Raw genomic sequence first — 26,104 nt, forward strand, 5'->3', positions numbered from 1 at the left:
CATACCTACCTACCTACTAAAACTTCTAATTAAAACACAACTCTCAATTTCAAATGCAAAATTAAAAGTAAGATTGCAAATTAAATACTATTTAGGTTTAGTTCAGGATTACGTGAATTGACATCATTTCATGATGATCTTATCCAAAATTTTAATTTCTTTTTTCGGTAATTTTTTATCGTGAAATATATTTTATATTATCGTTTAATATTCGAGTGTGAGTTATATCGTGAAATATTATTTCATAATTACACGATAATATACTTGAATACGCTATAACTTGGACCTTTTCAAGGCGAGAGTGAATAGGCATTATTTAGGTGAGATGGAGGTTAACTGCGCACATTTTTTATAAAAAAAAGAATATTTAAATAATGAAAATTGCCACGGAAATTAGATAATTAACACTAGTCTTAGAATGACCGTTTTATGATATCAAGCAACGAGACGAACTAGTTGTGCACCTGGTGGTAAACGAATAGCTTATCCATGGCAGTTGCACTGCTACTCAGAGCTTTAAATCGCTGAAGAGCGCTGCCAATGCGCCCGTCACCCTGAGGCATAAGTTGAGACGTCCCATGTGCTTGCAATTTCACCAGCACCCATACCCTTCTAAATCGGAACGCCGTAATGCTCACATTATTGCTTGACAAAATTTAAATTACCTATCATCGTAGTTTTCTTTATGGTAATTATCATAATAGTCTCCATAGAATACTTTGTAAGTCTCCGGGGTTATATCCATAGTGATACTTCTCAATGCCATTCCTATGTCTAAATGAATGCATTTGGTTATTTTATTGGGTCGCACTACATTGTAGAACATGGCTAGAAAAATAGAACATAATCCATCAATAAGTTCATCCAGCTATCTGCGCTACGTAGCGTTATATAGTGCTATGTAAGGTTATTTAGCGCTATTTTGGGTTATTTGTAGAGACCTATCAGGACAATATTACTAACATCATAACCAACAACTTTTGTGCCATATCTTTGAATAATTTTACAGATTTTACTTTCGTACAATCGCTCTAAATAATAATAATAACGCACACACTCAACATAGTTCCGAATTCGAGAAATGACGGTCCGAAATGTCACATTCGCATTGTTCTTGGATTCCAATAGGACTTAGTGCACAAGCGACATCCGAAGTTCGGATTCGGAACGAATACGAATCGGATGCAGTGCGCAAACGCGCTGAATACCAGTCCGATGCAAAACGCAGGAACGGGGTTGGGGGTCGTCGAGGAGGACGATTGCACGTTTGAACTTTCTGCCATACTACAGATCTAAAAAGAGTCAGATAGTACAACGAAAACTTAAAAGTCTATCCTGGTAAATCTATTATGATTTGTTAAAAGTCATGGAACAAAAGTTGTTGTTTATGATGTTAGTAATATAGTCCAGCGAGGTTATTAAATTTTTACAAATAACCCAGCATAGCGTACAAAAGCCAAAAATCTGTATTCTAGACTGAACCGCTTACCCAACTCGCCTCCCATGGAATGAGTTATAACAACAAATTGTTTCCATCCTAAATGTTGGACTACAAAATCCATAGCCGAAACAAAATGTAATCGCATTAATTTTATACCTGAAAGAGAAAATAAGATATTACATACAATAAAATCTTATTCTCTATTGATCGGTGCGTGTATCATTTGTAGTTTTGTATAAAAATTTTAACTGGAATTTCTGTAGTCTTTGTATAATAGTGTATAATTGTGGTGAGTGAGGTGGTTTCTTAATTATATACTTAATTAGAAACTGCATACTGCGGTGTCTACAGCGACAATTATATTTGAGTTGTACTTTACATTATATACAAGGTGAAGCCTGAAAGCCAGCAAATTACTACAGCTGAGGCTGTTACCTTTTCTACAACACAGAATTATATTTTAAGCCACTATTTTAAGTTTTTATGTATCGTTGTAGTGTTGAAGAATAAAGTCTTTATTTTTTTTATATAATAATAATAATGCACGCACTCATAGCCCCGCACTAGGGAAACCCTGTATCACAGGTGCCGTGGTCACGCACGTAATGTCTATGTGAATTACACCCAAACTCATGGTAGAAATAAATGTAGGCCATACTAATATTTCTCCCGGCTTTGGAATCAAACCCGTGACCTCTGCGTGGCAAACATGCATGGTAACCGTTCGGCCACATTTGGGTTTAGGTAATACACTCCGTCCGTCAGAGAATGACCGACAAATTAGTCTGGTTATTAATATTTTTAGGCGACTTCAAAAAAAGGAGGATGTTCTGAATTCGACTGTATTTTACTGACTGTACTTTTTATTTGTATGTATGTTACGTGATAATTAATTTGCGAACCGATTTTAATGGCTCTTTTTTTATTATATATTGGAAAGAGGGTACCTCAGATGTGGTCCCATTTAAATTTGAAGAAAATATTCCATCTCTAAGGGTGGCAAACTAGGGGATGAATGACTTTTGAGGTCGGTTTTTTTTGTACTCCGTACTGTTTTTACAAATATCCTTTTTGGAGGAAATTGTCCAGCGCTTCCAAAATCGTATACTAAAGACCATAGTGCAATCACCTTGGTTTGTAAGAGCCCAGGAAATACGTGATTACCTTGAAGTGTCACCTATCAAACTGCAGATGAAAGGAAATATAACCTATAAGTAATTCACGACTGTCAGTGCCACAGCACAATAAATACAGTAGAAGTGATTAGTTTACGTGTCACGCGCGCCAACAGTACGCAAAGTTCTACAATTCGTCGTTTCGATCTGTCTGAAACACCTTTCTAACAAAAGTGTTGAATGGAAATTAAACTAATTTTTTTGCATCTAAATCGTGTACATTTGTTTTTCAAACAATAAACTTTTCAGGCATTTACAGATCACTGACTCAGTGGGACTGTATTCAAATTAACATCCGTAAAATAAAACTAAATTCCAGAAAAAGATTACTTCTAGAAAAAAAACTAAGCACGTAGAAAAATTTGTAAGGTCTGCTGGTTCGTTCCGTAGCTAAGTTGGGAGAGCGTCAGCCATGGTATGCTGAAATCGCTGGTTTTCTTAGTGTTCGATCTTTGTATTAATTATTATAACAAATTAGTGGAGTAATTTCACAAAATATAATTGAATATTAATATAAACTTATTAATACCTACTAAAATCCTAACAAATTGCCGACAGCGTAAATAAAAAAAATTACCAATAGGAAACGGATCTGACTTTCCATGTCCAGGTAAATCAAAAGCTACGTAGTGACACTTCTCTGGTAGTTTATTCAACAATGGTATAAATGTTGAGAGACTATCCTGTCGTCCGTGGATTAACAACACTGGTTTTCCTTTGGGATTTCCCCAGGACATTACTGAAAGAGAAAAGAGAACCATTACTTTTTTTTACATGCCACACAATTACACTAGAGCATAGTTTCCCAAAGTGGTCCCTACCTACTACACTAGGGGGGTATGTGCCTCGGACGCAATTGGTGCTGGTACTGTCCAGGGGGTGCTACTGCATTTGAAAAAAAATCCTTAATTATTTATATAAACTACACTACATTTTTTTTCTTATGATAGTTAATATAAACATTTTTGTGGTGGTGGGCATTAAAATTTTTTTATCTTGCCTAAGTGGGCGATGAGCCAAAAAAATTATGCACTACAGTAATGAAAGTAACTCTGGTGGCCCTACGTAGTACATTCAGATTTAAATTTGTTTCCTAAATAAGCATTGATCCTATTAGATATCCTGCGGTCCATCCAGCCGCTGTGGAGTTTTGAGATATGCAGAGACACTTTGGGGTCGAGATGTGAGCGAGCCAACAGCTCCGACGTCAAAGCAGAAATTTGATAGTTGAATTTAGATTAACGACTTAGCCATGGCAGCTGCTAATTGGTGCAATGGGAGTCAACAACTAAAATACCTATCTGGATAATAAGGACAGTGCTGTACGTGCACCTAGAGTTGCTCATCCAAGGCACTAGCCTTTTCAGCACCGGATGATTAGTAAACACGCTGGGTCAGGACCTCACTGTGGACCTCAAAGTTGTTTCAACCGTCGCTATACTCAGAAATCTATTTTTGGACCACTCGTTTCGCTCATGGTTCAATCTTAGCTTCCTTCGGTTGCTCAGGCTTCAACACAAGCAGTCGCGTCAAACAACAACTTTGCAGATTTGCATAAGAAATAACTATTGTATTTAGTTATGTGTGTGAAATATTCATTATTGTTCTTTAATTTTTAATTTTTACGGTATGTAGAAATGAATTCCGGCGTCATTGTTAAAATCGATGGAGCCATTATAAAGAAATTGGAATTTGATAGTGGCACAAATAGTCATCAGAACGAAAGAGGTATGTAATTATTTGAATGTGCATTATATTGTGAGCTTTGTACAAGCCTAATAATTACCTATACAAATAAATAAGAATAAATAGGTATTTAAGATACTCACATGCAATATTGCCCCAAGGCGCTTTTACAGACCATTCCTTTAGAGGTTTCATTGTTTTTTAAATTTAATTAAATAATAATTAAGACTTTTATCCAAATACGTACTTCGAACTCGCTTTCAGTGTATACTATAAGCAAAAGATACTGTACGTATGAAACGAATGTTCTTTCAGTGAAAATGAAGTTAGTTTTTGACAATCAGCTGTTTCTACTCCCTTTTCTGTTTTTTTCCTTTCGGCAAGGCAAAGGCCTATAGGCCATGCAGCTTACTTTTTTGTTTTAAAGTCATTTCTAATATTCTTCCACTTTGAAAATGACCCATTATCTTATACTGGACTATACTAGTCCATTATGTAGCGAATATGTCAGATCATAGCAGGTTTGCGCATACACAAAGCATAATATACACATCCCCAACCAACACACACGGCCTACAATATTCACCAATGAATAGATTTTATTTTCGTACGACTTGCGTACGACAAGATTCGCTCTGGGCCTTTTGGAGGGAAAAATGTAGTTTTTATTTTGACTTTCAATTATTTTGTGAAATCTAGTTTAAAGTGGAATAGGATAGTGCTATTATGCCTTAATCGAAGATTAAAACGCGAAATTATACGAATCTTGAACTAAAATACCCGTATCTGCCCGTTCTAAGGAATCCCGAGCCAATCCAAGCACGCGCCGCCTCAAATTGCCTATCCCTTTGTGGCGGCCATATTTACAGAAATATAATTAAACGAAGACATGGCTCAAAAGACTTAATAATGTACCAAGACTTGGCTGTATGGTGTAAAACCTTTGCCTTTTCCTTTATGGAAAGAAGAAAAAAAAATTATAATTAAATTGCGTACGACACGACAATCAAATTAACTTCAACTTCAACTTTTGTGTCTATGGCTCCGTCGTTTTGCGCGACGATTTTGCCAATGTCAGGGTTGAGAGACATGTGTAAAAGTTTTTATTAAAGGCCACACCAAAAAACGTCAATGTCAAATCGTGCTCGACTGAAGTTGACTGCCACATCAACTGTCATTTGCTTAGCTTACGTTCGCTTTCATTGTCGGTGGCGCTTACCATATAAAGATTTTTTACAGTTCTTCTACGTTTACTCATAGAATCATATTAAAATGCGTAACGTAGAAATAAAAGCAAAGATTGCCGATTTGGATAGAATATGCCAAATCGCCGAAAAACTGAGTGGTGGACAGGCAACAATCATAAAACAAGAAGATAACTTTTACAAAGTAAATGAAGGCAGACTCAAAATGAGATTTTACGGAGATTCATCAGCTACTTTAGTTCGTTACTCTAGAGATGATCAAAAAGGGCCAAAGTTCAGTGACTACGATCTACTTCACTTTTCAGTGGCTGAAAGTCAAAAAGCAAAGCTCTTAGATGATATGTTGAAAAAAAGTGTCGGTTTGCGCGGGAAAGTTGCTAAAACGCGGTACATGTTTGTTTTCACTTTTATACTTTAGAGTTAGCCAATTAATGTAATTATGAAGCTATACTTCGAAACTGCAGATCAAACCTTTATTACTTAGTTACATAACGTTAAATAAATGGATAAAAACTAAACTTAGAAAATTATATTTCAGACGACTCTACATGTTAGGCCAAACACGGATCCACGTAGACACAGTTACTGATTTAGGCGATTTCATGGAACTAGAAGTTGTTCTACAGCCTGAACAGACTGTTGCTGAAGGAGAACAAATTGCAAGATTATTGCAAGTGAAATTGGAAGTAAAAGATGAAGATTTGATTGATTGTGCTTATATGGATATGTTGGAGGAGAAACAATGATTTATTATACAAATACTTAAAATTATGTTGTTTAAAATATTATTACATCAGATAAAAGATACATTTTCGAAACAGGCAAAGGCTGTGGATGAAAAATAATGAACCTGATATTTTATTAAAGTATAAGTAACAAGCATGGCTACGATGTTTTATTTCATTAATACTTTAGATTTGGTTAAATAAATAAACATGTTTTGGGAAAGAATCTGAGACTTACTACTCGACAATAGGTGGCGTTAGTAACATTTTATCATTTCGTTTCCCGCATTCTATGTATATGAAAGAGATAGCTGCTGTTTCTAATTGCATAAGTCTATCCTTTATAAATTCATCGAGTTCTGTAAAAATTGAGTAACTTAAGCGGTCCATTATAAACAAAGGCATTTTACGCAATGTTGTACGCATTTTATATAAATAGTTTTCTTATATAAAAATGGATGAAGAGACCTTTAAATGCTGGGCGTCTAGGCCAGACGCCTGTAGATGTTGTTTATCCGCGTGTGGCATATGGAATATCAACTTGGTTCGCGAATCAGAATTTGGGGTCAAAGAAATTTATTCGGATATGTTGCAGGAATGTTTCGATATTATTGTAAGTTTTTGCTTTTGCTTTCAGTTGTAAAGGTTAAACTAAGACTACATTATTGCCCTCATTACCAATATCATCATTTAACCTACATTATAATGATCGATCGCAAACCAAAGCTAATCTGCCGGTCGTGAATGAAGGCATTCCACAAGTTCCTTGAGTTGTTATTTATTTTCTGCAGGTTGTATCATCCTCTACTAACTGCTGCATCTGTTGTTTTTGTCATAACTGAGAAAGGAATTGGCTTCCGAAATCAAACAATCTTTCACTAATCTTCTTTGTTTACTTTTCTAAAATACGTATATATGAAGGGTGTTTGGCAGTTGGTCTGGACCAACAAATTTTTTTATAAGTTTGGCGGTTCATTTGCTAGCTTTTACCCGCTGACTCCATGTCATAAGTGTCACGGTAACAGAAATATGATTTTTTTTTTCAATAATTATACGAAATCTCGTTTTTATGTCGTAATAACTTTTATGTTTGTAGCTATAATAGCACTAAATAAATTTTGTTGTTTTCTGTAATGTACTGCTATTCTAAATAAATCATAATTTCACACAAATATTCTCAAACAAATTAATTGTGAGCTTTTAAAATTAAAAAAAATATATTATAGTATTACAAATATCAACTTCTAAATTAATTGAAACAAAAATTAAAAATGGTTTTGAAATAAACTTTATTTTAAAAACTTCTACTTAATACTCATTCCATCAATATATGTCATAAAAACTATTCAACTTCTGGTCAAAATAAAAGATGTTCCAAAAAAGGTTGTGCTAACTAAATGATGAATTACGTAATTAAATTAATAGATATTATAATGGAAGTGGAACTTAGTTTTTATTTTATTTGAAATTGCTTTTTCTGATAGATTACATTTAAGTAAACAGTTTTTGTGGTAATAAATTTTTCTCTAAATCTCATAGTTACTGAAAAAATTAATCCTTGGCCCTCTAGTAAATGAAAATTTACCGACTTATACCGAAACAAATTAGGGTAGGTTAGGGCCAACAGAAGAACCAACAGTGAGAACAGAATTTATGGCAATTCTAGTTGATTTCCTCAGTCTTCAGAGTTCTGGAAAAAAATTAATTGTAAAATAGTGTTCATTTAAATCCAATTTATCCGAAAGAAGCATTTAAAACAATTGAAGAGCTTTGGAACAAAAACCAATAAATTCAATAAATTTCGATTCTAATTTTGTCTAGTCTCATTGAACAAATTTGATTTTGATAGAGGATTTAGCGGTTGCTATTTAGGCTGGATGAATTATTCATAGAAACATACAAAACCTACCATTTAGGATTAAAAAAGAAGAATAGTTCAAAATGTGACTTATCACTTTTTGTTCTGATGCTCCTCAATTCTTTTATTTTTGATTTTATGCAAATACCACATATAACTTATTCACTCTGTGAGAGCTTTTTGATTAGGAGTTTGTTTAAACCATATGTTCCCAGATTTCTTGTCTCACTGCTCACTTAGTCAAGATAAAAATATTACAATGCCAAATACCACAAAAAGAAATTTAATTTTTTTTTATAATAACACAAAAAATTACAAGGAAAAAATTATATACATATATACATATTTGTAGGATTTTTTTTCAAACGCGGTAGCACCCCTGGACTACATCAATGCCCCCCCATTGCTTCCGAGACCCCTACACTAGGACTGTTCAGCACCCACTGGGACCACTTTGGCATACTATGGTCTAGAAGTACCTCTTAACTAAAAATACTTTAATTTTATTCAGCTGTCTGACTGCAATTCAGAGAAACTGGCATGTGAGATGTGCATTGCACGATTGAGAGATGCATTGGCATTCCGCAGGCAGATACTGCACGCTGAAGAGATATTCATTCAGTGTCGGGAAGGTAAGGTTCTATAGCAATTTTGACTGACCGTCTCACACTTATCTCTTAATTGAGTAAACAAACCTATATATCGTCAGTTAAAAGGTGAAACTTTCTATGTCGAATTTTGCTCAAAATGGCGTGTTTTCTATTTTTATTTCATTGGGAAGAACATCTACGAAAGAAAAATTTGAAATACGTAATGTCCTTCTTTATAAAACTGCATTTAGAAAAAAGTTAAAATAACATGGTACAATCATTGTAATCCATTTGCAGGGAAAACACAAAATCTTGATCTTCATTTGTCGATTTAGCTTTTTAGTGAGTTTTACCTTTAAACTGATGATATATAACCTATATATAAATTTAAAAAATTGTCCACTGTAATGTGAATCATAATTAGACGATAGAGATAACTGAGTAAAAAAAAACATTTTAAATAGTTTCTTATTTTTTACGTTAATAAACATTTAGAACTCTTTTGAAGCTGTAATCTGATAAAACTTACAACAATTGACATTTTACAATGTGTAGTTTAACTTAATTTTGTTGAATACAATAATTATAATAAAAGAATATCTTTAAAATCGTAAATAATTTTATAATACTGGTAACACAATTATGATTCATTATAAAGTTTGTTATAATTGATCGAACACAAACAAAAGTTACGTCGACCTGTCAGGACTCGTACCTGTGTTTGTGCGATACCAGTGCGACATTATAAAAGAATAAATATAACAAAGTAGTGGAGTAATTTCACAAAAATAAATGTATGTCATGGTAGTAAAACATCGTAACGTCTGCTTAAAGGTAAAACCACATATGTGACATTTTCCACAAAAATCTCCAAATTAAGTACCTGTTGTAAGAAAATCACCATCTTTCTGCATATAAAACTCTTATTGAGTTATAGCTTTTTTGTTAATGAGTTTCACCTGCAGAAAGATAGTGATTTTCTAACCATAGGTATATAAATTAAAGTCTTTATGGAAAATGCCATTTATGTGGTTTTAATTTTAAACAGATAATAATATTCATTTTAAGGAATATTATCATTTGTTTAAAATGAATTTAATGAATATTATCATCTGTTTCAAAAGTTTAGTTTCAAAAGTTAAAATGAATATTAAAACACTCAAAACTTTTGAAATAAATACAAGGCTGGTTTCATAGCTGTACGTGTTCGTACGGACTGTCCGCCCGCGTAGAATTCGTAGTGCTGTGGATCGAGTATTTAATTTTGGATATTCACGGAACACAGTCGCCTATAATGAACGCACGGGTGGCTTGTGCGGAGTTCACGCGGAGCGTGTTCCTTACGGAGCAATCCGCGTCACTGTAAATCAATGTTCTATCGCCACACGTGTTAAACTCCGCTCCGGCGCTCCGCACGGACGGTCGACAGAAAAATCCGCACTGCTCTGAAAGCAGCCTTACTTACCAATGTATGTCTTATGTTGTTCACTCATTATAGTATTTCCGTATCCTTGTATAATTTAACTGCACTATTATTAACTGAAAATTTTAATAGAAGGCTTATAATATTGCAGCGTCATCACATTTGCAAGAAATAAAGATGGAGGTTGATACATTCTATCCGGAAGGTTCCGGTAACAATCTAGATGCATTCAGTGACGGTAAGAACTTTTTTCTGGGCAAAATATGTGCTATGTTTTAATTAAAATATAAATTACAAAATACTTTGAGCTTTCACCTGAATTATTTAGAATGCAAGTATTGCAATTGTTCGTTATCACTCTTTATGTGAAGGCAGGCTTGTATTGGAGAAACAAATAAAGTGGCACCAAAGTAAAACTAGAAACGTGTATTCTTCCATCTTGTAATGCAAGTACAAAGAGTAAAAAAAAGTGGCACACACACGGGAAAATTATGAAGTTTCGTTTCGTTGGTATAGCTGAAGTAGCCAACTTTAATTATTTGTTGGAATTGCCAACACAACTGATCTACTAAACTAACGTTTAAGAGGCAATGTGTACTGCCCCTTAAATGAATTTGTGACTTTGTGAACTTACTATTTTGATATAGTTCATTCTAAGTCACATATAGTTAGATTCCGACTTACACGGAATACAGTTAATAAGTAATGAATATATCCCTATTTTTTAAATTTATTTCATTGATATTCCCATTCTCCCGTCGAAATATTAGAGATAGTAAACACAAATATTGTCAAAATTTGACATAATTGGTTGAAGACTGTACCACCTCAGTCAACCGTGACCATTGGACCTGTAAAGGGCCCGAAACGTCGGATTGTTTGAAAAAACAAATATACGCGATTTAAATCCGGAAAAATAGTTTCATTTCCTATGTGTAACAATCGCGAAAACCTAAGAACTCGATACATAATTTAATATTTAATTACCCATGAAATGTGATTCTGTTTGTTTTGTAATTAAATGTTTTGCTGTTTTTCCCACACCACCGAATGGAACAGCCCCCCATAGTTAGAGATATTATCTTTATTACAATAAATACAGAATATTTTTGGAATATACGGAGACGTACACACAGGTCAGTTGTTGACGCTGTATTATTTCAATTTTCTAATTTGTGATTTCAGCGCAAACAAGAGTTGATATTTAAAAGTGATACCATTTGACTGATGAGGGGATTTATTTCGTCTCTATTTCTGGCTACATACTCGATGCTTGATCCAAAGATCATTAACTTTTGCACGGCACGTTCTGCTACAAAACTTATACGTAATATATACGTATAAGTATAATATACTTATAAGTAAACTTATACCATTATAATAAAAATAGATAATTAAGCGATCGAGAAAGATTACGTATCGTTCGAGGGGTCGGGCCCGGTCGGGGTCACTGCCCCCGCGCGGTGCATACGATTTAACGGCAATTTTGCAAAACTTTATTAGACAATTAGTCAGAATATTGAACAGAATAAATTAATTTTTCTTAATCTTAAATATGGCGAGAATGCAAATCAACATACAGTATAGGTATTCGCTTGCTGCGTTAGACTGGCAAACGAAGCGCATACAAAACGGAATTAAATATTTTTTATTGCAGTTAAAATACAATACACTTAGGTATAATAGTAGTAGTAAGTTATGTGCAACAGGCAGCCATATTGTTATGTAGCAATTTCTTCCAGGTAACTTTAGGATAGACATTTGGGATATGCAAAACGGGTGCAAACAAAGAATATAAATACGCTACATAATAAGTAATAGTAAAAATATATAATTATGCAGAGGATTTCTGTGTTGCACTTTATGTAAAAGGTATAAAAATTCAAAAATTGTAACAAAAAATTTAATTATGTTTTAATTATTAATACAAAGATCGAACACTCAGAAAAAACACTCAGAAAAAATTCATTCGATCCGGTCGGATTCAAACCGACGTCTTCTTGCATACCGTGTCATCGTGTACTTGGTCTTGGAAAGACCAAGTACAAAGACGTTTTTAGTAGATCTTTGTATTAATAATTATAACAAACTAGTGGAGTAATTTCACAAAAAATAATTGAATATCAATTCAATAAAAATTTAATTAATTATGTTTATTGAATATCAGAATAAATAAATAAAATGTTTATTTCAGTATTACAATTAATTTGACATTAACAGTGGATGGTACCTCCTATTAAGCTTATCAAGCCTGTGTCAGGAGGCACCGCTTTTCCATAACTATAAATGCACATTGAACATTTTTAACTTATACTTAATTTGTTTAATTATTACATTTCCAAACATCTTCAAAACAAACAATTTTTTTTTCGTGTGTGTGTTAACCTGTTGCCATAGATTAGGAAAGTAGTGTTTTAAAGCAAGTGTTCTAATACATCTTCGGTTTCCTCATACGATTTCGACTGTAGCCATTTTGATATAACTTTCTTGATAATGTTTCACCACCATGTCGTTCAATTGTTTTTCGTGAAATTACTCCACTAGTTTGTTATAATACTAATACAAAGATTTCGAACACTTAGAAAAAAAATCCTTGGATCCGGCTGGATTCGAACCAATGTCTTCCAGCAAACCGTGTCAGGGGGTCTTATCTCGATCTCTATCCGATATCCGTATGAAACAATTACTATCAAATAAGCAATACTTGACCAAATGGAAAGACGCGTGATGCGAATGAAGCTTCATACTTGATATAGTTTTTTTTAATTTGGTTGAATATTGCGTATTTGACAGTAATTGTTTCTGACGGATGTCGGATAGAGATCGAGAGTAGACCCCCAGACGCTATACCAACTAAGCCACGGAACGAACCAGCGGACCTTACGAATTTTTCTATGTGTTTGTTGTCGTGTCTTTGTATTTGGTTTTTTCAACGATTTTTTAGCCGTAGCGCCATCTATGAGAAGTCTTAAGTATTTCGTTACACAGTTAGACACCTTTACAGCTACCAGCCCTGGCTAGAGATGTCACTATTAATTGTATTTAAATGTTTATTGAATTGATATTTAATTATTCTTATGTAAAATTACTCCACTAGTTTGTTATAATTATTATTATAATACAAAGATCGAACACTCAGAAAAAAATCTTATAGTTTATTTTATTTTCATTGATATTTATTTATATTGCAACGGCATTTGTGATATAAAGCTCTGAGTGGCACTGCAACTGCTATGGATAGGCGTGTCGCGTACCACCAGGCGCACGACTTGTTCGTCCCGTCTCGTCTCTTGGAACGCCAGAACAGCACTTTTTTCTTTGACCGCTTCCTTCCTTTCCGCTTCCTTTGTGCTTGTTGCAGATCTTTGTTTTGTTTTTTTAACGATTTTTTTCCCGTAGAGCCTTCTAGATCTATGAGAACTCTTATACTAAATTTTTAACCGGCTTAAAAAAAATGGAGGAGGTTCTCAATACGACTGTATGTTTTTTGTGTTTGTATTTTACGCGATAACTCATATAAGTTTGTGAACCGGTTTTGATTATTTTTTTGTTGGAAAGCGGGTACCGCAGGAGTCTCTCTAAAAGCAAACTAGGGGACGAATGACTCTTTGAGGTCGGTTTTTTTTGGTATTCTGTACCAACTGGGTAACGAAAAACTTAAATTTCTCATACATGGCGCTACGGCTAAAAAGTCGTTGAAAAAACCAAATTTTTTTTATAATAGAAAGACATGACAACAAACACATAGAAAATTTCGTGAGGTCCGCTGGTTCGTTCCGTGGCTTAGTTGGTATAGCGTCTGGCACGGTAAGCTAGAAGACGTCGGGTCGAATCTGGCCGGATCGAAGGAATTTTTTCTGAGTGTTCGATCTTTGTATTAATAATTACTCTGTACTACGATTATATTTATTAATAACAGAACATAACATTAGAAATGCCTTAATTAATAGCACATTATTACAAAATTAATTAATTTTTCTTATAATATTTAATAATACTAAACCGACGACAGCAAAGAGTAACCAGTTGTCTGCAAATCACTATTTTACAGTAGAACTTAAAAACTTGACAGAATAAATTCTGAATATCCTTCAGATAATAGCTTTTATATTGCCTCATTGCTCAACATTTTAATAATTCATTTATTTACATCACAAAATATCAAATTTTTACTTTCACAACGCTGTAAAATCGTGATTGTCCAAATGATCTAACCGATTATTCTCTGCTGTCGCCGAATTAGTAATCAGAGTTCCAAAGGACAACCTGTAAAAAAATACGCAACTGTCATTACAGATGACAACAAGGACGAGTTATTCTACACAGAAGACGATCCTATCAAAACGGAACCGGAAATGGAATGCAAAAGAAAATTAAAAAAAGCACAGAGTAAAAAACCGAAAACAGCGAAAAAGAGAACCAAGTCTGACATAAAAGATAAGAAGGCAGCAAAAAAAGTCAAACTTTCCGAAGTAAATAGGCAGAGTAAAAATTTAGAAGAGTCCACTTGTGATATACAAGGACATGTTATTGCAGACACAAGGAAAACTGAAACTGCACAAAAACGTGAGTGCTTATATCGTTTTTTTTGTTTTAAAGGCTTGACAAGGTACATTTCGCACCCTCAATAAAGTGACGTAATTCAAGTAAATTGAATTTTGAGAAACTGACAAAATAGATTTAAAAAAGTACATGGCACCCCTCTCATATGTCATTTCTATAAATTATATATAAAAACAATATAATATTAATTCTATTTTGTTGGGTGGCGACCCTAGTGACCGACAAGCTCATTTATTCGATACTTTTTTTAATTTCTTTTTTTGATGTATTAAGTGATGGGACGAACGAGTCGTGCGCCAGATGGTAAGCGGTACGCTAGTCCATAACAGTTGCAGTGCCACTTGAGCTTTAAATCTCAAAGATTTGAGAGGCACTGCCACTGCGCCCGTCACCCTGAGACTTAAGTTGAAAAGTCCCATGTGCCTGTAATTTCACCAGCACCCCTGCTACTATTAACTGCTTGGCGGCAGAAATAGATAAGCCGGCAGTACTTCCCTGGACGAACTCTTTCCCAAGGAGCTCTACTGCATCATATTTGTAATACGATTTAGGACAAAATTTTGTACACGTTTGTTATTGGTAAGTGTCAGTTACTGGGTGTTCATTATAGGCGAGTGTCGATTTCTGGTTAGTTAATTACTGGATTTTTGGTGTTAATTATTGGAGATTTGGAGAAATTCTAGTTTAGATTTTTGAGTAATAATTATAAAAGCTTTTTTAAAGCATACCACAGCATAAACTAATCACTATTGATATATGTTTAAAAACAAAAAAGTTTTTTTGATATTGAAAGACACACGTCCCTTAAAATATCGGTAATTGGTGCGATAACTCTACTTTTTTTAAATTGTAAAATAATATTTCTGCACCATGTCTCTCCACGTAATTTCTAGGAAGTCAAGATACAATTTGTGGATCTTGTAAAACACTCCATAACTGAACCTACAAAATGTGACTTAATATTCTTAATGTTCAATATTTATCTAAAATTATATCTACTTAGTATCTCTTTTATTTATGGTACTACTCTAATCATAAAATTTTGTTTATATACATTTTACTGTCATACAAAGCAACAATTTTAATTATTAAAAATAGAAATAAAAAATACACACAAAAAATATAATTCATTAAATTTAGCAGACAAATAGAACCTGTTTGTCACTCCATTTCGGAAAAATCTTTTCTTTTTTCGTTTGATTCAAAACATTATTTATTTCGATTTGAATCACTTTATTATTGCGCGTGCGAATTGGACCTTCTTCGGGAATTAAAAAATAAAACTAGTTGTACAGTCGCGTGCAATGAATTTATACGTTCACTTATTTTCGAAAATTTGTAAACATTAGATATTTCAAAAATATGTAACCTTGTGCTGTTTTAAAAAATATGTAATCACGACATCGTTTCAAAAATTGTATACTTTTATTTCAAAGAAAAGTAAACAAACTACAACCTGTGAAAAGTATACACTCCTGGTGTTAAATATGTATCCATATCATTTTCATAAATATTTATACAATGCATTTGCACTAAAATGTAAACAATTAGGATGGTCATTTTATAATAAATATGTATCCACTTTAAAACTACGAAATTTGTTAGATTTTAGTAATATTTGCATCGTCTTCAAAAATATGTATACACAATGTAGTTGCTATTTATAATGTAAACATACGCGTCGATTGCAACCCTTTTGTGCGTATTTTGCTAGCTCGGGCGGCAACAATGTCAGTGTTATTCGGTTAAACTACCCTCAACTTTTTTTGTTGCCATTTATAAGTGAACGGTACACTATATCCATTTGTCTATGTGGTGCAGCGCAAGTGACATATAAGTATTTTCCGAGTTATCCAAATAAATTATTTGCGGACACGATGAGTAGTACTACTCATAATAATTCTATTGTGCCTTATCGTATAAGTTCACATGAAAAGCATAAAATAATAATTTTGAAAGAGCAGGGGCGCTCAGCTACGGATATTGCCAACGAAATAGGAATAACAGTAAGTATTTTATGAGTATTCTATCGATAAGTTCTACCTCTTTGCTATGCATTTTTAAGTACGTCTTGAAATAAAATTAAAAAATAATAGAAATAAGTTTCATGTCCTGATTTTCGTTAAATAAAAATGAATTTGTGAGTGTAAATACCATAAATATAAAATTAAAAATGCTTATTTCTGTGTTTTTTCGGTATCTGACGATATATTATTATTCGTTATACCGGATGGAAAATAACGACGGTCCCGGCCGAAATTCTCATTTTAAGACCTTACATACACGCGTTTTAATTAGTATAAATGTAAAATCAAAGCACGCGAAAAATTGTCATCAAAATGATGATTTTATGTGTTTGGACAACCCTAACGCGAATGATGCAGTACGTATTTCAAACGTTTAATTGGCATGCACTCTAAGCAAATATCTTTACATCTTGTTCCATTGCGCTGCTACTATTGCTATTGAACAAAAATTCATATGAGATAGCGCTATAATGTTACAAACTATCTCTTTGCTTCACGGTTTTAAGGTTTCTTACGTTAAAAATTTAACATTTATATAGAAATAAGAGCGCGTTACCGCAAATGTTATTGCATTATTTGTTTTACTACCTTTTTCGTAGACGTCACGTTTTTGTCGCAAGAGAGCGATATAACATTTTGCAATTATCACACTTAATACAATCTGTGTCTGTCAAAACAACGAGTTTCATTGGATGCTATTTATACATCTAAAGAAATTCTTTGTTTTGACAATGTTAATGTTCTCTATACGCATTATTATAATAATATATACTAAATAAATACCTTTTATATTTACTTTGCAACAAAATGTTAAGATTTAACTTCTTCTTCTTCTTCTTTTAAATGTTATGGCCCCATCGAAATAATCAATGATTTTGCCAATGTCAAGTAAAAAAAACTATGTACGGTAGTTTAATATTATTATAAAAATTATACAAAAAAAATGGCGATATAATGAAAGCCAAAAAAATGATTACAATTAATAAAATCACAACTTGATTTTGCAAAGCTTTGTACTATTATTATACCCAACAACTGCACATACACGGCACATATATTTATTTTCTAAATACAAGATTATTGAAAATTTGCCTAATTTACAATAATCTTGTATTTGTATACATTTTATTGAAAATGCATAGTATTAAATATATATGAAAATGATATGGATATTTAACACCAGGAGTGTATACTTTTCAAAGGTCGTACTTTGTTTACTTTTCTTTGAAATAAAAGTATACAATTTTTAAAACGACACAACATACATATTTTTGAAAACAGCACAAGGTTACATATTTATGAAATATCTAATGTTTACAAATTTTAGAAAATAGTGAACGTATACATTTCATTGCACGCAACTGTACATGGGCACTGAAAACAAAATTAGTACGTATTTCCAGTCTGCATGCACTCATTCCAACTGCAACAGGTCTGCAAAAAAATATTTATGATCTGTTGTTAACCGATTTTTATCTAGACTTTTGGTGGTGATTTCTAGAATTAAATAGATTTTTTTCTATGAAGTTAGGTATGTCTGTATGATAAGGGAAACTTTTATGAAAAATTAACAAAAACCACAAAGGAAACTTTTATGAAAAATTGACACAATTAACAAATTTGATTTTCACATTGACAAGTTAACAAAGAAAGTTTATAATTATGGTGTGTCCGTACACGCTCGGATTGTTTCATTTTCATTTGATCTTCTGTATATCTTCGTCTAAAGAAATAACTCAAGAGGGCTGCTAATCGCGGTACAAGAAAGCCTAGTTGGGTATTTAGTACCTATTGGTACTACAGATGTCGCGGCGAGTGCTAAATAGCTATTTTTGTAACTGATTTGTTTTACATTGACAAGCTGCAATTTATCAAAGCTACTCTTATTTCTAGTTATAACAAACATATCCATTAGATGGCGCTTATTGAATACATTTTTATGGATAGTGCCGGCTATTTTTTTTTTGTTTGCGATTAGAGCCATCACAATGCCATCTGTTGATACGCATATTTGTTTAAATTCAGAAAATAATTTTAGTATTACAGGGGAAAAAAACGTACTTTTTATATTGCATATTAAAGAGGAATTAATGGATGTCCACTGCCGTATAAATAATATAAACAACTTACTTATTTTGACGATGATGATTTGACGAAGATGGCGCTGATCGATTGCCGGAAATAGTTTATATTGTGTAAATGCCAGTGGATATCCATTAATTCCTTTAAGGGTGGTAAATGAGGCGACGAATCCGGTTTGTTGATTATTATTTTTAGGATGGCTTCATTAGTAGCAGAATCTATATCTATAATAACGCACATATTCAAAATAGCCCCGCACTAGGGAAACCCTGTGTCGCAGGTGCCATGGACACACACATAGACAACCACAAATTACACCCAAACTCACGAGAGAAATAAATGTAGGCCATACAAATTTTCTCCCGGCCCGGGAATCGAACCTGGGACCTCTATGGCAGTCTATGGTAACAAATCGGCCACCGAGGCAGTTAAAATAAATATTAGACCCTATCATGGCTCTAGTCAGCATTCTGATGTCATTTCTGACTAATGACTAAAGATTATCTACAGCAGGGTTTGTTCACCTATGGTCCATGGACCCCTAAGGGGTCCGTGTAATGAACGCGATAAAGTCCATGGCGAGTATCTTTTCGGAAAGTGTCCGTGGGCTCTTTGAAATTTTGTGAAGGGTCCATGACTAGAAAAAGGGTAAGAAACCCTGATCTACAATGTTTATTGTACGCTATGAAGGTTTTTGAATGCTCAAGGCTCTTACTTTGTAGCCAGATGTCTCGGGAGACATGTGTGCTCTGATTTTGCAGAGTGAGATTTGCCAGGCTGTTTGCTATCCCTATAAAAGCTTTGGGATCAATAAAGGCCTGCCTTGCCTAGCTGCACGGCCTTTGTCAGCTCTATTACCACCATACCTATTTCTGCCGCCGAGCAGCAATGCGAGCATTGCTTCGTTCCGGTCTTTAAGACTGAGGGCACTGATGACTACAAGCACATGGAACTTGTCAACTTTGTGTCTCAGGGTGTCATATTAGTTTGAAAAGGACAATGTTCATTTACATTTGATATTGTACACCTAAACATAATTTAACAACATATTCTTGCATATTCGACGCTTTACCACCTTAAGGGCACATTTATTCCACACGAATTTCATTGCGCTCACTTCACGCGGTCGGTCGATGAGCCGACTGCGTACGTCTGTCATTTCAGAGAAATTCAAATGTTGTTGCCTAGTAAATAGAATTTAGATTCACATGAAGGCGTGGTAACTGGCCAGTCGCCGTGAGGCGACGAAAACTTTTGCCACGTGTAACTGGGCGCTTAGGGAACTTTTGCGTGTAGGCAACGGCGGTTACTAGCTCTTTGTCTCTAGATTACACGTGTTTCGAACTTATTGATGCGATACCTGACCGCTGCGTGCTGGAATCTATCTCTACTTTTTACCTTGTGCTGGTTTATGTAGTATACATTTATTACAAAAAAACAGAAGGTTTTCACAAAAAGAAAGGATCTACAAATTAAGAAACTACAATCTCTGCTTGCAAAAGCTGAAGTGGGAGTGGGAAGGCTTCAACTAACAGTACGTTCTATAAAATAACTCCCTAGAATTGGGAATAAATAATACTACTGTTAGTAATTTAGAATATTATCATTTTCACTCAGGCATATTTGTGTGTTTAATATTCTTTTTGCGTGTTTTTAACCATTATTATGGGGTATGGAAGAATATCGGCTAGTATTAACATACTCCATAGCCCTTTGTAGCTGAACCTTGACCATTTTAACACGTTTCTTTATTATTAATTTATATTTCCATTTTTATAATTTTATTCAGTGTCAAATAAAATTATTTTATTTCATGTTTTCGGTTAAATACAATTATGAATGTATAATTAGATTTACGTTATATACGTACGCTGTTTCCGTATGGTATTTCCATAACGACCTATTCCATAAAAAATGTTGGCAAAATTCATTTTCAATTTCTCCACTTCCTATGACGCTCTGGTCGACCTTTGCCTACTTATCGGGTAAAATCGAAAATTAGTTCCCTAATTGTTGCGTTTATTTATAAGTGGAATTCTTTATTTTTAGGGCCCCCACAAACGGTGCAACCAAAACAAATATCCGAACGCAAGCGAGTCATTGTAACGTGCGAAAACGTCCTTAGAGAGACCACAGCGTGCCCTTTCCGCCATCACAAAAGCTGGTTCCAATGTTTCTTCTGTTCCGAAGACTTTATGGATATAGAATCACTTAAAAATCACAATAAAACCACACACAACGACATGGAAAACGAATTAAAAGCAATGAAACGGTACCCGCGCTCGTTACAAATTGACATTTCGAATCTCGAATGCCGGAAATGCCGCGTAAATTTGACAGACGTCGATAATATGAGACGCCATCTTGAAAATGTACACAAGAAATTAATTTTCAATGAATGCATAGCAGACTATAAAGTTAATTCTAGTCCTTATACGTGCCATTTGTGTTCTCAACAATTTCACGTGTTCAGAACGTTGACGACGCATCTGAACGAGCATTATGCTAACTGCATATGCGACGTATGCGGCCGCTCATTTATAAATTCAAAAAGGCTGAAAGTTCACAAAAGGACGCATGAAAAGGGCATATTTCCCTGCACCGAATGCGGCAAAATACTTAAAACAAAGACTTCTAAATTAAATCATATAGAAAGCGCTCATTCTAAAAGAATTATCAAGTGCCAAATATGCTTTAAGCCTATGAAACATTATAACGACCGAATAAAACATATGTCTGAGGTTCATGACATAACGCACAAGTTTAAATGCCACATATGCTTCAAAGAGTATAATGTAAAACATTATTTAGCGACGCATATGCGGCAAACTCACGGAAATAAGAACAAAAAATGCCACGAATGTGACATGGCGTTTGTGACCAATCATGGACTGAAAAAGCATATGACAAAGCACACAGGGGAGAAGGCGTATAAATGCACCATATGTGGGAAAGCATATGCCAGGAATTATACTTTGAGGGAGCATATGCGTGCGCATGAGGGGATCTCGTGCAATGATTAATATATTTTTAGAATTTTTTGTATGAATTGATGTTAATTATTTATGTTAGTAAATTAAAATTCTAGTCTTAGTTTGGTTTAAAAAAATCTGTAAGTGAAACTAAATGTGATTATTTTGTACTTATACTATTGTTAGAAAAGTTTTAGCATATTTTTTAATATTTAAATTACCAAAACATACAATCAATTAACGTGTTGCTGTCCTTTGCGAGCCGTCAAAGAGTCAAAGAGATTGTCATAGACACCTCAAATGTTCAGAACCACAAACTAAGTAAAGTGCCCCATTCGTTAGTCAACATGTCATGCGACATTTTGACGTCTAATCTCGATGTCTATAGGGTTATCTATGCTTAATAGATGCCAACGCCCTCTATCGCAAAGTACTAGATTAATGGTGTAATTCCAACGAGCTGTATTGCGACTACATCGAAACGGACAACTTTAGCTGTTGTAAGTGACGATGCAGTCGCATCAACTATTTCAGTGTGACCACCACTCCTTAAGTGGCGCTGTTGTAGCTAATTCTCAAATGTACTGATTTGCTCCATCACTGCTTGTATAACAAGACTTGTGAATAATAAAATTTCAAAAAGATGCGGTATGCTAAAATGTTTTTTTAAATTGTAGTCAAGAGACGTTACTTACGGAGCGCCACCTGGAATTAGCTTTCAAAGCCTGGTCACATTTACATGTAAACTTATAAATGTTGCAATACTTAATAATAAATATGCCCCATACAGATTTCTTTTTTTTTTATGTTTTAACTTAACTATTTATAATTCTATTTACAGAGCCACGCATCAGACTGAAACGCCGCAACGGCGTTCTAAAACGGCCAAAATTCACCACAAAAATGTCGGCTGAAAGCTACGAAGACAATCGACAGTTACGTTCAAATATAATTCTAATTTTAAAAAATTCCACAGTTCTTCCTTTCAAATTTCGGGGGCAAAAATTCCACTGTTTCTACTGCACAGAACATTACTTCCAATATACGGATTTAAAACAGCATACATTAATAAATCATTCGAATTTAACTGAAAAAGATATAATGCTAAGCCTCAAACAACCTAAAAGTTTAATCAACGCCGATGTCAGCGAAATAAAATGTCAATTGTGTGATAAAAACATAAAAAATATAGAAGAGCTGGTCGGCCATTTTGTTACCGCGCACAAAAAAGTTTACTTCGAATCTGACAGGTTGCGCCCTTCGCATGGAATTTTAGGTTTCGACTTAAGTACAGATAAATATAAATGCGCTATTTGCAAATCAGAATTTGATTTTTTCAAATGTTTGACGTCACATATGAACGTCCATAGCAACGACTTCATATGCCCTAGTTGCGGAAAATCTTTCGTATCCGACGTAAGGTTACAAGGTCACGTGATGCGGAGTCACAACATAACCGATGATGACAGAACCTGCAAGATATGTATTAAAACGTTCTCAACAAGAGGCCGTAAAGACTATCATATGAAAACGGTGCACACAAATTCTAAATTAAAGTGCTCCGAGTGCGACGAAACTTTCTCGAACAGAATGTTAAGATTAAAGCATTTAGCCGAAATACACAAGTTCGAGATGCCAAAATACGAATGTAATGTATGTATGAAAGAGTTTGCGAGTCGTGGATGCTTGTTGACCCACACTAAATCCATACATTTGAAGGATAAGGCGTATACGTGTGAGATTTGTAACAAGAGCTACTTTCGAAGATCGGTTTGGAAGAGACATTTGAAAGGACATTATGATAAGAGTTAGGAACAGTCGGATTCTTAGGTTTCTGCGATTACTACACATTAGGAATGAAGTTGTTTTTTCTGGATCTAAATAGCGTATATTTGTTTTTTTCTAAACAAACCAATGTTTCAGGCTGTATAGGCCCCATTGTCACTACTTACTGTTATATATTAGTTCTCAGCGCCCACTGACGGGACGATTCAGCAGGAGACCCTTTTTATTTTTTTTATATATTTATTGCTTATGATCACAAGTGATGAGACATCTTGTTTATAATATAGCAATTTATTAATTTCGTTAATAAAATAAACTTTAATTGTTTTGTAATTACAAAATAAAGAATGATTATACTAATAAAAATGCACTTATTTCCTTGATCCTTCAGGTAGATCCCTTATTTACTAACATCTTCCAGAATATTTTTTCAATAAGTTTCACCTATTTATTTGGATAGGCAAATGTTCTTCCATACAGCCTCTTCATTGCAGTATCCTTGTTTACAGTGACAGTTTACCCTAAGCTGTGACTATACTGCCTGTCATATAAGGGGCCCACTAATTATCCAGCATTGCAGTCCGCCAAGTAATGCAGGATTGTGTAGTCGCAGCGGGCAATTAATTCCCGATGGGAAGTTCTCTTTTTGATATCGCGCGTAAATTTGGCATATTGATTCGAAAGTTAACCGATACCCGCAAGAAATTCAACGGAACTGACGACGGACTACAGAGCAGCTTCTACCTGTGCGACGGACTTTCATCCTAGTTGTGAATAAGCCACTTTATGTAGCGACATAAAATGAGCTCATTTTATTTCTATTAAAATAAAAGTTCTGATAAATAAATTAACCAAGGTTGTTTCTGTTTCATTTTCGCAATTGAAATATGCTCGATTCCAATTCCTGTGTACCCATTAACCTTTGATTTTAATTTCTACGTTTGGTAAAAATGTTAAAAACTTCTCTAGCATGATTCTTAAGATTTACTGATAAAATTATTTATTCATGGAACAATTGATATTAAATCTTAAAAGGAGCCCTTTTAAGAATTTAATATCTATATTATTAAAACATATTTGGGGGTGCTCATTACGAATACAGCACTTATTTTTAAATCCAAGATGGCGGACACGATTTTTCGAAAAAATGCAATATTAGTATTCTTTTCGAGGTATTGTAGGTGCTCATTACGAATATGGCACTCATTTCTAAATCCAAGATGGCGGGTACGATTTTTCGAATAATGGCAAGTTGGGTATCATTTTCAAGGTATTTGGGGGAGCTCATTATGAATATAGCGTTTATTTCTAAATCCAAGATGGTGGACACGAGTTTTCAAATAAATGCAATATGGGTATTCTTTTCGAGGTATTTGGGGGTGCTCATTACAAATATGGCACTCATTTCTAAATCCAAGATGGCGGGCACGATTTTTCAAGAAAATGCTATACGGGTATCATTTTCGAGGTATTTGGGGATGCTCAATGTGAATATGGCACTATTTGTAAATCCAAGATGGCGGGCACGATTTTTCGAATAATGGCAAGTTGAGTATTGTTTTCGAGGTATTTGGGGGTGCTCATTACGAATATTGCTTTTGTTTGAACTGTCGTGTCTGCCATCTTGGATTTAGAAATGAGTGCCATATTCGTATTGAACATCCCCAAATATCTCGAAAACGATACCCAACTTGCAATTATTCGAAAAATCGTGCCCGCCATCTTGGATTTAGAAATGAGTGCCATATTCGTATTGAGCATCCCCAAATACCTCGAAAAGGATACCCATATAGCATTTTGTGAAAAATCGTGTCCGCCATCTTGGATTTACAAATAAGTGCTATATTCGTAATGAGCACCCCCAAATATCTCGAAAACAATACCAAACTTGCCATTATTCGAAAAATCGCGCCCGCCATCTTGGATTTCGAAATGAGTGCCATATTCGTAATGAGCATCCTCAAATACCTCGAAAAGGATACTAATATTGCATTTTTTTGAAAAATCGTGTCCGCCATCTTGGATTTAGAAATAAGTGCTGTATTCGTAATGAGCACCCCCAAATACCTCGTAAACGATACCGAGAATCAAAATCAAAATAATCTTTATTTCATAGGTAAGCATTATTAACTTGAAATCGTCACATTGCATTGGTTAAACTCTACCGCTCATTCGTAAGGCAGATTCCCCCGAGAAGTTGAGCAAGAAACTCTAGGTGTTGCTCTTTGTAAACAACTACACCCATCGCGATATTGCCTATTCTCAAAAAATTAGGTAATATAATTATTTGGAAACAGAATAGCAAAATTGGGAGAAAGAAATTCGTTACTTTGCAACATTTTCGGGTCTTGTTGCTACGGAATAAATTTTCGGTTTTAGTGAATATTTATTTAAAAATACAAGTTGAAACGCGTTACTTCCTTGTGGAATGTAATGTTACTATCTATTTTATGTTTGTCTGACGTATTTTTACACTCATTTACCGCACATTTCGTCATTTTTAGCTAAAATTCTTGAGCTGTTCGCGGTGCAAGTTGACCTTGAGCACTGACGGCCCGCCCGCTTGTGTAGG

General features: G+C 34.2%; 3 protein-coding genes across 5 annotated transcripts; 2 read left to right on the forward strand and 1 right to left on the reverse strand.

The window, feature by feature from the left end:
* Window positions 1-471: 471 nt before the first annotated feature.
* Window positions 472-4,599, reverse strand: LOC113226092 (serine hydrolase-like protein). Its single transcript, XM_026458610.1, has 4 exons — window positions 4,446-4,599; window positions 3,194-3,355; window positions 1,490-1,597; window positions 472-828 (listed from the first exon to the last, which is right to left on the reverse strand). Exons 1-4 carry the CDS (start codon window positions 4,495-4,497, stop codon window positions 662-664), a joined length of 489 nt encoding a protein of 162 aa, XP_026314395.1. The 5' UTR covers window positions 4,498-4,599; the 3' UTR covers window positions 472-661.
* Window positions 4,600-5,349: 750 nt separating this feature from the next.
* LOC113226105 lies at window positions 5,350-6,375 on the forward strand. Its single transcript, XM_026458625.1, has 2 exons — window positions 5,350-5,894; window positions 6,046-6,375. Exons 1-2 carry the CDS (start codon window positions 5,575-5,577, stop codon window positions 6,251-6,253), a joined length of 528 nt encoding a protein of 175 aa, XP_026314410.1. The 5' UTR covers window positions 5,350-5,574; the 3' UTR covers window positions 6,254-6,375.
* A 311-nt stretch (window positions 6,376-6,686) lies between these two features.
* LOC113226064 (zinc finger protein 62 homolog) lies at window positions 6,687-24,566 on the forward strand. 3 transcript variants are annotated; one of them, XM_026458583.1, is made up of 6 exons: window positions 6,687-6,845; window positions 8,602-8,722; window positions 10,255-10,341; window positions 14,400-14,669; window positions 22,589-22,714; window positions 22,752-22,908. In XM_026458583.1, exons 1-6 carry the CDS (start codon window positions 6,687-6,689, stop codon window positions 22,799-22,801), a joined length of 813 nt encoding a protein of 270 aa, XP_026314368.1. In that variant the 3' UTR covers window positions 22,802-22,908. The 3 variants fall into 3 exon arrangements, with proteins under 3 accessions (XP_026314368.1, XP_026314366.1, XP_026314367.1); XM_026458581.1 differs by having other exon boundaries at window positions 22,589-24,566; XM_026458582.1 differs by lacking the exon at window positions 14,400-14,669 and having other exon boundaries at window positions 22,589-24,566.
* Window positions 24,567-26,104: the final 1,538 nt, after the last annotated feature.

Source organism: Hyposmocoma kahamanoa, unplaced genomic scaffold (genome assembly GCF_003589595.1).
Source record: "Hyposmocoma kahamanoa isolate Upper Pololo Valley unplaced genomic scaffold, ASM358959v1 181, whole genome shotgun sequence".
NCBI classification, from domain to species: Eukaryota; Metazoa; Arthropoda; class Insecta; order Lepidoptera; family Cosmopterigidae; genus Hyposmocoma; species Hyposmocoma kahamanoa.

Excerpts from the sequence above, each read along its gene's own strand:
- LOC113226092 (XM_026458610.1), bottom strand. The coding sequence starts at position 4,497 with ATGAAACCTCTAAAGGAATGGTCTGTAAAAGCGCCTTGGGGCAATATT. Across the intron at positions 3,356-4,445 it reads GCCTTGGGGCAATATTGCAT|TAATGTCCTGGGGAAATCCC; the intron begins GTGAGTATCTTA and ends TTTCTCTTTCAG. Across the intron at positions 829-1,489 it reads TTCCATGGGAGGCGAGTTGG|CCATGTTCTACAATGTAGTG; the intron begins GTAAGCGGTTCA and ends CTATTTTTCTAG.
- LOC113226105 (XM_026458625.1), top strand. The coding sequence starts at position 5,575 with ATGCGTAACGTAGAAATAAAAGCAAAGATTGCCGATTTGGATAGAATA. Across the intron at positions 5,895-6,045 it reads GGGAAAGTTGCTAAAACGCG|ACGACTCTACATGTTAGGCC; the intron begins GTACATGTTTGT and ends ATTATATTTCAG.
- LOC113226064 (XM_026458581.1), top strand. The coding sequence starts at position 6,687 with ATGGATGAAGAGACCTTTAAATGCTGGGCGTCTAGGCCAGACGCCTGT. Across the intron at positions 8,723-10,254 it reads ATTCATTCAGTGTCGGGAAG|CGTCATCACATTTGCAAGAA; the intron begins GTAAGGTTCTAT and ends ATAATATTGCAG. Across the intron at positions 10,342-14,399 it reads TCTAGATGCATTCAGTGACG|ATGACAACAAGGACGAGTTA; the intron begins GTAAGAACTTTT and ends CTGTCATTACAG.